Below are 13935 nucleotides of genomic sequence, written 5' to 3' on the forward strand. Positions count from 1 at the left end.
GTTTTTTGTTTTTTTTTTTTAACATCTTTATTGGAGTATAATTGCTTTACAATGGTGTGTTAGTTTCTGCTTTATAACTAGTACCTGTTTTCGACAAACGAAAGAAATCCAAAGAGGATTTTTGCTTTTATGAAAAAAGGCAAAAAGAGACCGTCGCATTCAGGGTTTGTTCTGCAGTGAGCCTACAGAGGCAGCGTGCACCGCCAGCAGTGAGAGTGGCACCGCCAAGTTCCTTCCCCGGAACTACACTTAGCATCTCAGTATAAAGCCACCATAGCTTTGAATTGTGTCTATGAGCATCTGTGCTTTACATCGATTTATTTTATGCATCCCATTAGCAAGATGTATCCTAAGGTGATTGCTTCTTTGCTTTAAGCCATTTTGGTTGAAGACAGGTTTCATTGGAATGCTCTACTTTTGCATAGCGCTGGAGGGGGCCACTTGTACTCAACAAATATTTCTTGAACATAGAGTGGATGAATGAATACTCTGTGGCTTTCATACCCCCAGGCACACCACAAATTATCTCCATTTCTGATAAGAGGGTTATCAATCTATGTAGCCTTGAATTTCTCTAACAAGGCTATGAAGAGGTTGTAAACAGGTGGTGAGGGGAGAGGGTCTGAAGAACAATGGCGGTGTTCAGAGTGGAGAAGTGGAGATTGATGGAGTGGCATGAAAGAGATATCTGGGACAGGTGGAGAGGCTGATCAGAGGCCACCCACAAATGACAGCCTCCTAGCCACAGATCAGTGCCAGTATCCTGACTGCCTAGCCAGGTTCTAGCAATCACTTCTCCCAACTGAGGAAATAGCAGCAGTAAGATCTCCTTTAGTACTGTCAGCCAAAAAAAGAAAGATAGAAATCCTGGCACCACATCCTGACAAAGCCTATGGGGAAGTTCATTTGGCTGCAGCACAGCTTACTGTACTTGGTGAAGCATGAAAGCCAGACTCTGTTTTAGTTTTTCAGTGCTTGTGTTAAACCACTGAGCTATGGACTCAGCTTTCAGATTTTTCAACTTTCAAGTGAAGTATTTGTACTTCCTTACCTTTTTTTTTTTTTTTTAAATTATAGGCAGCATTTGCATGCTATCTTTAATCACAACCCCTAATGTATTTTGCATTTAGTTTCTTCCCTACTCTTTTCCTATTTTGTCCTTATTTATCAATCCCAGAACCAGAGATCACTGGTTTTAAAATGTTTGATATCATTACATAGACTATATATAAAACTTTATAGTATGAGTGATAAGAAGTACAGTGTTTTTTCCAGTAATATGCTAAATGTATATTACTCTAATGTAGTATATAAAACGTATGCAATCATTAAATGTAGTATATTGAAAATGTAAATATATAAAATGTAATAATATACTAAAAAGCATATTACATGACAATTTACCAAACAGAGAACTCTACAAAATAGAAAACCTGTATTTAGGAAAGCAGAATTAAATACTGAAGGAAAAATTAACAGGCATTAAGAGCAAATTTCAGAAATGCAAATTACCTAGCAGATATTTTAAAAATAAAACTTGGTTAGAAAAGCAGAAGGAAATCACAAAAAAGCAAAATATATATATATATTTTTAAAAAGCTACAAATAACTTGAAACTCTAAACTTAAGCGTAGAGAAGCAAGATTGGAAATCTATTCTGATTATGTCTTTGGATCATTTAGCAAAGAAAACAAACTTAAAAGCCAACAACTGGTTTCCCATAGAACGAAACTACCATTTTTATAATACCGTGGATTCTGGCAACAACCTCATGAAATAAATAGGGTGAGTGTTATTATCCCCTCATTACGTTTAAAGAATCAGGGGTTAAAAGACAACTGACTCATCCAGGAACCTACAGCTAGTTAAGGTGCAGATTAGACCCAAGTCTAATCCCTTCTAATCCTCTGCATCACAATGTATCTACAGAGAGCAAGCTCCAAACCAAAGCCTTCAAAGCTCTAGAAATTCTTAGGAAATATGTGGTAAAGAGTCAAAGATCTGGCCATTGGTAACCAACCATTATTGAGTCCTGTGCAATAAATGTCCCAGCATAACTTGCCTTCATCCCTATTCCAGTTCTAGGATCGACTTTCTTCTGTCTTAGATCTACTGGAAACTTGCAGGTTGTGTTTCTTTAATGAATCTCTCCAGCAGCCTAATTATAATAAGAATTACTTTCTAGGGACTTCCCTGGTGGCCCAGGGGTTAAGAATCCTCCTGCCAATGCAGGGGACACGGGTTCGAGCCCTAGTCCGGGAAGACCCCACATGCCACGGAGCAACTAAGCCCGTGTGCCACAACTACTGAGCCTGCATGCCACAACTACTGAAGCCCGCACACCTAGAGCCCGTGCTCTGCAACAAGAGAAGCCACTGCAATGAGAAGCCCGTGCACCACAACGAAGACCCAACACAGCCAAAAATAAATAAATAAAATAAATTTAAAAAAAAAAAAAAAAGAATTACTTTCTACACTTATCCCATGCTGGGATAAGTCCCTAAACATCGCCATCTCAGTATCTCAGTATCTCAAACTCATGCTATTTACCGTCAACCAAACTGGGCCTTCTCCGTGATTACACGGTCCTTCTCCCAAGGTCTCAATTAAAATTCTTTGTGGATGACTTCCCAATCCTAAATCTATTATTTCCAGCCCTTACTGTACTCTGAATTTCCAGTGAAGCATATTTGGCCACTGGTTAATAACTACTAACGGCTCCTTCTCCCATTTTTTTCTAATGGCACTGCCATCTGGTTAGTCCCATAGGCTCCAAATCATCCCTGATTACTGCCTGTGATGTCAAGCCTCACATCCCATCAGGAACTAGGACTTATTGATTCTTTCACTGCAGTGACTCCAAAATGGCCTATGCTTTCCTATTTCCATGGCTGTGACCCTAGTTCAGGTTGTCATTCTCTCACATCTGTTTTGAAGATTGGCCTCCTAAGTGGACTCCTTGACTCCAGGTCACCACTCCCATCCATCTGGCCACGCCAACGTCTGATTACTTTCCTAAACCTCTGCTTTGATTGTATTACTCACATCTTTTCTAAACCCTCCAACAACTCCTTATATTACTCAATAGAGTGTAAGCCCTGTACTTGGAATTCAGATCCTGTTTCAAACTGATGCCCATCCTTTCTCAGCATTTCAACCCTTTATGTGTACTTCTACTGGAGTCCAGCTGTACAAACTCTTGAACACAGTCTGTACTTTTGGCTCCCTGATTTAACTTATGCCATTTGCAGTATCTGGATTTACCCCTTCCCTATTGCCAGTAAAATTTTAGCAATCATCCAAGATCCAGTTCCATACAAATGCCACCTCCATCACCCATACAATAAAGCCTTTCTCCGAGTGATTTCTCTCCCCTGTTAAATAAGACAATTGTATATGGGTGGTACAATTCTATGGGATGCCATCTGTACCATTCATTATCTAGAGCTATGTTCAGGGCACATCCTGTACAACCATATGCAGTGGCTTTGCCTTTGATTCCTTATTGCATTTCTTTGTCAGCTCCTTTTGTTGTTTTTTAACCAAAAGCTCCTTTAGTCTGTTTTAAAATAGGTTATTATGCATATGTCTTATCTCCTTTTGTAGGCCATAAGCAATCTGAGGACAGAACTAGGTTATATTAAGCTTTGCATCCAACAATGCACCCACTAGAGCTTGTTGGTGTCACATTTGTGGTTAGAATGAAGAGTAAAATTGTGCTATGATCTACTCTATTTCTTTCTCTTAAACTGTGCTACACGCAACCCAATAAATGAAAAATCCTTCTGGGATGCCACATACGTATACTTGTCATCAGCTAGTTGACTAAGTACATTTTTTAACTTTTTGCAGAGATAATTTCACGTTTGATGTCAAATAAACACAGCTCTTGTATATTTTCTCTTAGAGGCAACTTCTTTTGTCTCTGGTTCATTATCTACATTCCTTCCTTGTATTTAAAATATCAAATCCTCCTCTTCATCTTCCAATTATAGGTTGGAGAACTATTCCATATGTTTTCTATTCTAGTGTTCCAATACTTGTCCTGGTTTAATTTGTTTTAGTTCGTGAAACTTCTATTTCAGGGAGAAATCCTTGCCACAAACCTGAGTCATTCCTTATATTATTTTCCCCTTTTTTTCTTAAGCAAGAAAATGACTATAATCCAAATTATATCCAATTTTTAAAATATATAATTACAACTCCACATTTCATTTCTATCTTGGTACTTTTTACTACTGTTCTTCTTATTTCTTGGCATATTTCCTCTCCTACCATGTCATAGTCTGTTCTCCCAAGCCTTTCCCTCCACCACATCCCTTTCCCCAAATTATACTCAAATTTCCTTGGCAGGTTTTACCAAACCTCTGTTGGTACAAGGAACAGGCTTTCTCTATACAATGCGTACTCAATAAATGGTTACAAATGATACATATATATTTTGACTTCGGGGGTTGCAGATTCATGATAATGAGCTGCTTCTTTTTTCTTCCTTTTATCTGTCTTGCCCTCAGTATTTGAATTCTTATTTACTTCTACCTACACACGTCTATTTTTGTTTTTACTCCATAAATTTTATTCTCACATTACTGCAGTTCTCTGAGGTATTCATCCATCTCTCCATTCATTTATTCAACAGATACATTCATCACTTGCATGTGCAAAGTGTAAACTATATAGTTTAATGGGATTCCAAAATGAAATTCAGAAACCAATCCTGTCCTCTATGAGCTTATGGTTTAGAAGAGGACACAAAACGTCTACGTAAGTGGCTGTGAGTAAGTAATGTCTATGTAAGTAACGGTAACTAATACCATATTAATATTGTATAAAATGTAATACAAAATATAATTAGAGGGTCATAAAAGAGAGATGAATTTCATTTGGGAAGGCAGCTTTTTGGAGGTGGTGGTTCTGAACTGAGCCTTGAGAGAGCTTTGCAGAGATGGTGAGGAATAAGGTCATCTATTTTACATCAACTCCTCAATGATATGTGATGAGTTTATTTCTAAACGATTTGGGGCTTCTTTAACCTGTCTGATTTCATTCGTTTAATTATATGAGTAATATTTCAGATTTTAAGAAAAATAATTTAGCCATTTCCCATATGACTGTATTCCCCCTTGCTGTACATACTTTGCTGTCCTACTGACCAAAATCAGCAAATTAAACACACACATACACATACAAGATAAAAATAAACCTTACTGCACTTTTTAAAAGATTGTTTTAAAACATTTTATTGCAGTAAGAACACTTAACACAAGATCTACCCTCTGAACACAGTTTTAAATACACAATGTAGCTTTTTTTAACTCTAAGCATTATGTTGTAGAGCAGGTCTCTACACCGTATTTGTCTTGCAAAACAAAAACAACCTTAAAAAAAAAGGCCACTTCAGCAGAACTATCTTCCTTACTACTTGGTGAGATTTTCATTTAGGGTTTATTTATTCACTCAGTCACTTCTTCAACAGACATTTATTGAGCGCCTACAATGCTTAGGCAACAAGTGAGGTACTTGTGAGGAGATACAGCAAGAACCAGACAGCCTCAGTTCCTGTCCTTGTATGTTCCCTGACTAGTATGTGTAAGTTGCTTGACTACAGCTGCTTTAAAATGCCATCTTTCTTTCTCCTAGACAAGTGCCCTGGGCTTTTCCATCATAATCCATTTCCCAAATGTCACAGGACAAATGCCACAATTAAACACCACATCACCTATGTGCCAAAACAGGATGCCAGTGATGCCATCCAAAAGCAAACCACAGAGAACATTACTTGAGCCTTTAAGGTTCAATGAACCATTTAATGTGTAGTTGGTGGATGTCTGGCTTAAGGGAACTGAAACAGCAGACGGGGAAAAAACAGTAGGTTTGTACTGGGATTGGAGGTCAAAGAAATATGTTTCTTGGAATAACAATGATTTCAGCTTGGGGAACACTGCACCTGAAAATAAAAAGGGTCAAGGGAAGGGTTTATTCCTTTACAGTGTTTGACAGGAAACATGAGCCTAGAGAGAGCTAAGATGGGAGCAGAAGAAAGAAAGGGTGCTATTCATGCTCCAGAGGTGGTGATCAAGGGCATGATTCAAGGCAAAAATGAAGTCTGTGTAATAGCAGGGTTAAAGTGTTAGAGGCATATGCGACATAATTACTATTATTATACGATGTTATTTTGGGTTGTTGAAAAAGGATGTTTGATAAAAGTGAGTTCCTGGAGGAGACAAGAGGCTCTGTGACCCAGTTTCCCTGGGGAAGGTTCAATCTAGAGAGAAATCTCTGAATCTGGGACAGAAGGGAAAGCTGGAAGGACAGTGACCTGTAAGGAAAAGGTGACGCTCACCAGAGACCATGTCTATAATAATCGGGCGAGTAAATGATCCTCTAACCGCGAGGGAGTGCAGGGGAAGAACTGAAGATTTAGGAAGATGAAAGAACACTCATACACCACTGTAATAAATGGGGGTTCAGGAGCAGAACAGAATTAACAGTGAGTTGGCAGAAGTACAAATGGGAAGAGCATGCATGACGTTGGATCAGGTTAGTGCCATTCAGGGTGCTCCCTGCACCGCGTCTGCAGCTTGGGAGTTGAGAAAGTAGACAGGAGAGGGGAGAGGAGGTATAAACATCAGCGCCCTCTGGTCATGTTTTCCTAGTCTCCCTTCTCCCCAGGCCCTTCACAGACCCACACAATCCCAACAGGTTATCTGTCCCCGGTTTATCTTCAGTGTGTCCTGGGCTCTGGCCTGTGATGAGGCACAAGTATTACCAGTCATGTGGCAAGTGGCACTTTACCTTGACAATTTCCCTCTCCTACTGTATGGGATTTTGACCTTTTCTCCTTTTCCTTAAAATAGCAGGGCAATGTTTTTGATTTTTGCTTGTTTCAGCATTTAACACATGAGATACTTTTCCTATCATGTTATAGTAATCACACCTAATTGAAATTGATTTTATTTATTCTTCCTCTATTAATAATATTTTATTTTAGTCCTACTTTGCCCCTTGTCTAATTTATTTTCTGGCCTCAAAAATAGGAAACACTCAGAAATTCCCTGGTGGCCCAGTGGTTAGGACTCCATGCTTTCACTGAGGGCGCGGGTTCAACCCCTGGTTGGGGAACTAAGATCCCCCAAGTCCCAGTGGCGCAGCCAAAAAAAAAAAAAAAAATTGGGAAACACTCAACTGTTAATGCTTTGTATATCTCCCATACAAGATGAATCCACTAAACTGGAATAACACTGCTTGCCTTTCAAAACTTGAGAATGCACAATTCAATTATGTAACAGTTTCAGCTAACACACTGACCCCAGCTTGATAGAAGACTTAATAAATTTTGGTGTCTAGGATGCTGTATAGTTCTTGTTATATCTTTTAACTTGAATTCTTAAAACTTACCAATGTACAAAAGTAACAGTGTTGATACAAGCCACAATTACACTTCGTGAAACTCTCTCTCTTTTTCTTGCAACATACTGAAAAAGAATAAGAAACATGTTTATTTGCATTTAGACAGAGATTCTGAAGTAACCATGATCTGGGCATTGTAAAGGGCAGTTTTCATTTTTCTGTAAATACAGGAGCAAAAGATTGCAAAATTGAGTGGGAAGCTTACCTTCATAATATTAGTATAGGGAAGAGGGAAGACTTCATCTGCTTCCACATAGTCTCCCCAGGTAGTTAAAAAATTCTCTACGCATATGCAGGTACACATACAGAAAATGCTTATATGCACTTAATACGTGAATATGTACACATGCAGCATGATATAAGAGAAAATAACATGCCAAATGAAAACTATTAACTGAATGTAACATCAAAGCATTGGTCCTGGAGCAGTATGGGATAGGGTAAAAAAGTGATCAGCGTCAGCTACCACAAGTGGCAAGGTCTCACAAAACAATTTTTGTATTTGGCTTTGAAGAAAATACTGAGTAGGTTGAGAAAAATTAAGGGCTCTGAAAGCCAGAGTGAGGTCAAATATATGAAGTATGCAAGAGAAAAATCACTGAAAGTATCTTGACTAGGAAGTGATATTAAGAATGGGGTTCAGGGCTTCCCTGGTGGCGCAGTGGTTGAGAATCTGCCTGCTAATGCAGGGGACACGGGTTCGAGCCCTGGTCTGGGAAGATCCCACATGCCGCGGAGCAACTGGGCCCGTGAGCCACAATTACTGAGCCTGCGCGTCTGGAGCCTGTGCTCCGCAACGGGAGAGGCCGCGACAGTAAGAGACCCGCGCACCGCAATGAAGAGTGGCCCCTGCTTGCCGCAACTAGAGAAAGCCCTCGCGCAGAAACGCAGACCCAACACAGCCAAAAATAAATAAATTAATTAATTAATTTAAAAAAAAAAAGAAAGAAAGAAAAACTCCTAGCTAACATCTTAAAAAAAAAAGAATGGGGTTTACAGAAGAAAGACAAAGGTGGAGTTTAGAAAGACCGAGGAAAAGAAAGGTTCTGTGGCAGCAACTCAGTCAAGACATAATAAAGATATGGATGAAGATAATGACTATTGCCAAGAAAGAGCTAAGCATGTCTTGGCTATAGTGTGGAAAAGAGGAGAATAAGCAAACGTGCCTCCCGAGCTCCATGACCAGGAACGTGAGGAAGATTCTGCTGTTTATAGAAATAAAGAGAGCAGAGATGATACCGTCAGAAGGGTCATGAAGACAATTATGTGAAGGTGTTTCCCAAGTAAATGGAGATGTAGGATTGAAGAGGCAATGAGAGATCAGAAATGTGGATAAAACTTGGAAGACATCAGTTGGGAGCTGCCATCATGAGAGTGAAACACTTCTTAAAGGTGTTATGAGCACATGCACGGGATGTGAAGTGGCGAGGTCAAGCTTACTTATGCACACATTTAGTAAAACAAAATACCTTATCTCATTATCCTCTTCATTAATCTGTATATTTTCAACTGCCCTTGTAAGATTTGGTTGTTTCTTCTGGGAAAAGAACAGTGATATATACATATATTGTAAAAATATCAATATATCATGTGCTATTTAAGAGGTAAACAGTCTCCACGTCTATGTTTTCATCAGCATGCAGCATATAAAAATACTTTTGCAATAAGAAATTATGAAAAATGCACGGTTTTATCAACTCAGCATTTTTAGGATGTTGGAGATGAAAGAATAATAAAGAAACTGAAAGATTTAAATAGTAATCAAATTAAAAAGACATTTCAAAAAGCTGAGTTGCAATCATTTAGCACATTTAAAAATTTTAGACAGGCTTCAAGACAAAGAGAAGAAAAGAGTAGAAATACAAAATAGCAGATCATACAAATGGCATTTCTAGCTGGTTTTAATCAAATCATCATATGATTTTTCAGCCTATTTCTTCCTTTTTATATTTAGTTCAGGCTAATAAAACCAGTTTGCATTTTCTTACGTATGCATGCTCAGCTAGAGGGGTGGTCTTCAAAGGATAATGAGGAATGGGGGAACCTTTCTAAGATGCACGATCTGTGGAGATTATGAATTAAAATATATCCCATCTTATTGTTTTCTTGGTAGGATCCTTTCTTAGAAAAGGTCAGTTTGTTAGCTAATCATTGATGTAATAGAGTATGAACAAATAAATATATAAAGTTCAGAAATTTTGTGATCAAGGGGAAAAAAAAAACGAATAGCAACACTTACCTTCCAGTATAAGGCTCCAAAAGCAAACCCAATTACAAGAGAAAAGAATGCTGGCAATGCTACGGCTGCCCATTGTAGGCTGGAGTCTTCAATGGGATTTGAGGCCTTCCCTGTAATTTAAACAGTACAGTGGTGAACACAGTTTATCCATGCCAGAGGTTTTGCTCTCATCCTGTGGTTGTTCCCAACTGTTTCCGAAATGTACTCTTGACCTATCTGTTTAAAATATTTAAAACACTGATTTTCCTGCTTGCACTACAAGTCGATGTAGTCTCCAAAAGATACAAGTTGAAAAAAGAAAGAAACCCCACAGACAGAAGGCTATTTGACTTGGTTAATGCAGACCCATATGGAACACAGATGACATATACCTGCAAATGATTTATATCATCAAGCAAATCCATCTTCCATGCCTTTATCTTCTAATATCTTCTCACTTTCTCACACTTCACATCTTGCCAAGAAAGTTTAAAGAAGACATTTTGCAACCCGGATCAAGGTCTGGATGCATGCATCAAGCTATGTTTGGCCTGCCTCAAATATTAAGTTAATACCTGTACCTTGTGGTTAGAGTACTTTTAGGGACCTCAAGTTTAGAATTATGGTGTCTCCTCATCACATCTTCAGCTGACATTTATTGGATGCCAGGTAGGGCCCAGAACTGTACTCTGGAGTAAAGGTTTGAATTTTCAGACTTTCTGTGTTCGGAAGTCTGAGACTACTGAACATGAAAGAATGGCTGGAAGTACCAGTGTCTCCTTAAGCTGACTCTAAATATGTAATTTAGTGAGAGAGAAGACACACACATGAGTTTAACTTGGGACACCTCCCTTCACCCTGCTTTGCTCTTCCATGAGAAGCAGAATGATTCAGGAATTAAACAACACATCTCCCCCAAGCGTCTCTTGCTCCCAACACAAAACTTAACATGTTGACAGATTTTTCTATCATCTCCTTACAAGGAACAGCTTAGTTGTTTGAAAACATTGACACATATGTGTCAATGTGTCAACTTGTAAGAGTTAAACTTTCAGTTTTCTTTTGAAGATGTAATACATTTAGAAATTGTACACTTTCAACAATTGTATGATCAAAATGTAAACCAATCCAAGGGAAAGTGACTGTTTTGGGCTATGATATTTTGCAATGATACTTGGGTACTGTGTCAGCCTATAGTCACCTATTTAACAGATAAAGTACCTAAAGTACATAATATAAAAGAACCAAACCACTGTATGTGTATCAGCATTTAAGATGGAAAAATAAACTCATAGATTTAACCGAAGAGGCAAGAAACAAATGTTATCTATTATAGTGAGAACAGGAATTGCCCATTTCCCTACCATTGCTAAACTTGGTACAGGAAATTCATTAATTCTATGATTCTTATGTTTCCAAAGAGGCTCTCAAAACAGTAAGTTTGTGTGTGTGTGCTGGGGTGGGGAATGGAGGGGGATGTAGTGAGTCATGGGTGTCCCTTATACTAAGGGACATTGGGTAAAGTGGAATCTTCCATTCACGTAACCATGAATCACTTCCTTAAGACTAGACTGACAGCTCTTTTGGCCCACCTCACATCCTACAGCCCCATGGAAATATGTTTTAGGCATCTTAAATTAAAGCTCAACATGAATTCTATCACCAAATTAAGCCTTAGTTATAAAATGGGATTTGGTATAACTGAAGTAATACTGTCATTCCAATAATATAGCTATTTTAAGGGTTATATAAGATTATGTGTACTTGTCGGGGATTTTACTACCATTTATAAAGGTGTTTTCTATGAGGAAATGGATTTGGAGTTAACATGCAATTCCGACCATTTTAGAAATGTTTATATCATTATCTATAAATAATTTGGCTGTTTGTGTTTATATTCCAGTGACATGTTTGAATTCTCCTTGATGGCCAGCCCACTATGGCCCACACTGTCTACTGGGATTGCTGGCATGTGATTATGATTTGGCCAGGTGACATACATAGACATATACAGAGAGAACAAAGAAAGCTATTAATATTTTGTCCCCAGCTCCAATGGAAAACTAATGAGCTAAGATGGTGCTATGGAGAACTCCATTACCTATGTTTGGACAGCCAGATGCCCCAGAATCAAGGCAGCTAAAACCCTGCTCTTCTTGTTCTATCCAAAAGCCAAATCTTGAATTGCATCGATCAGACCAGAAGAAAGGCCACACCCACCAGCAATAAGCTTGCTACAGAGTGAGGTGTTCTGGGACTCCCCACTCAAAATCTTTCTCAGGTAGGAGGACAGCCCCTGAAGGAGGTGTTTCTTTAGAGGCTAAAGAAAGCTCACCTCCCTCTACCAGAGCACTGTGACTTTTTAACCACTTTAAACTTCCACCCCTAGGACTATGGCCCTGAACAAAGTTCTGGAATCTGACTAACACGCAGCAGCAGTCCTCCGGCAGGAGAGAGGGAGGGAGAAGGGAGGGGGTCAGACCCACAGGAACTGAGCTTCCCTCCCACAGAGGTGTCACCTCGCTTTCCTTATTTCTCTTGTTAATGCAAATGGCTTCACAGCCAGGCCTTGGGTTCTCTTCAGTGATCCTGCCATTCCTCTTCCAGGGAGAGAAAAATTGATGTTATCAGAAAAGGCTTGCTTACGCCTCCAGGGCATGACTCCCAATACTTACTACTGCTGCTATCCGCCAGGAATCAATGAGGCCAGGGATCAATGAGATCTGAATTATGTGCCTCAAGGCCCATATGAAGGGTATTAGGGCCAAAGCTTTTCTTTTATGAAAAGATCGCCCCAGAAAGTGTATGGGGTGGTGGAGCTCATCTGGACAGGATTTGAGTAATCCCAAATTCCTGGGTTGTTTTCATGTTAATTGTATCTCATTATTATGAAAGCTGTCCACAGTTCAAAATTTGGGGGAACTGATTTGTGTGATTTGACTAATAACATCAGACATCTGTACAAACACAGAACACAAAAAAACTGTGCTACAATTTTGCTGAACTCCTTTGTAGAGTGAGTCTGCTTATGGGGACCATGCCTATGAACATGGCTCTCTCCTTGGTCCTTAAAAAGTATGCAACTCAGTATTCTCCCTTGATTCAGATTCAAAGCTCACCACAGGCTTGCCGGCACTTCAAAGCTCACCACTGACCCAGGCTTGGTGCTAGATCTCATTGTTCTAATAATTAATGATGAACATGTACTATACATCAAGCATGGCTCCAAGTATACATGTGCTAACTCATTTAAAACTCACAGAAAACCTGTGAAGGAGAGATTATCAACCTCCATTTGATTGAGGAGTCCAGAGAGATTAAGACAGTTGCCCAAGGTCACATAGCTAGCCAAGGTCTAGAGCTGGGATATAAACCCAGGCAGCCTGACTCAAGACTGTCTAGAAGATGAGTAAGTTAATGCCAATGTAAGGATTTTCTTCCCTATCATTTAAATATACTATCTGTAAGAATCTCAATCATTTTAAAAACATCCTTTTAGCTTGGTGCAAAGGATATTATTGTAACTTTGAAAACACAGTTCCCTTTGGATAACTTATACACTTGTACATTATCCCATGATTCTCCCTTATAAGCTACAGAGAGGGCACTTACACCTCTGGATTCCTCCTTCATATGCACTGGTCCTCTGGCCAGCATGGCCACATTTGGGGTCTGTCTTATCCCTGAAAACTAGCATGCTTTCTTCAAATTTCCATGACCCTACTCCCGAAAAAGTCTTACCTCCTTTATGCTACAACTAAAAGCTTTTACATACTTCTATTATACATATTATATTATAATATAAATAATATAGATTATAAAATACTATGACTATTTTTATCTGTCTGTTTCTCCTATGAGAATGTACACTACATAAGAGCTAGTCTTGTGCATGGGTATCTAAGTGCCAATGGTTAACAATGGTTGGAGTTAATAATAAGATATCTAGAAAAAACACACATTTTTAGATAACAACCCACTTTTATATTACCCATGAATCAAAGAAGAAATCACAAGAATTGAAGTATTTTAAAGGTATGATAATGGGCACACAACATATCAGAATGTGTAGAATATAGCTAAAGCTGCTTTTAATGAAATTTATACCTTTAAGTGCTTATATTAGAAAAGAAGAATGGTTTAGAGTCAATGATCTACTTTTTCTACCTTAAGAACTTAAGAAGTTTGGGGGCTTCCCTGGTGGCACAGTGGTTGAGAGTCCGCCTGCCGATGCAGGGGACACGGGTTCGAGCCCTGGTCTGGGAGGATCCCACATGCCGCGGAGCAGCTGGGCCCGTGAGCCACAA

At 39.0% G+C, this 13935-nt stretch overlaps 1 protein-coding gene across 2 annotated transcripts in view; it reads right to left on the reverse strand.

Annotated features, from left to right (window-relative positions):
- KITLG (KIT ligand) overlaps positions 1 to 13935 on the reverse strand; it is a 93513-nt gene that overhangs the window by 4737 nt on the left and 74841 nt on the right. For both annotated transcript variants that reach the window (XM_068560073.1, XM_068560072.1), the window contains 3 exons: positions 9650 to 9759; positions 8880 to 8947; positions 7399 to 7475 (listed from right to left, as the gene is read on the reverse strand). In XM_068560073.1, the coding sequence (XP_068416174.1) occupies positions 7436 to 7475; positions 8880 to 8947; positions 9650 to 9759 (218 nt within the window). In that variant the 3' untranslated portion in view covers positions 7399 to 7435. The remainder of the gene's footprint in view (positions 1 to 7398; positions 7476 to 8879; positions 8948 to 9649; positions 9760 to 13935) is intronic.

The sequence above is a fragment of the Eschrichtius robustus genome, chromosome 13, assembly GCF_028021215.1.
Source record: "Eschrichtius robustus isolate mEscRob2 chromosome 13, mEscRob2.pri, whole genome shotgun sequence".
NCBI lineage: Eukaryota > Metazoa > Chordata > Mammalia > Artiodactyla > Eschrichtiidae > Eschrichtius > Eschrichtius robustus.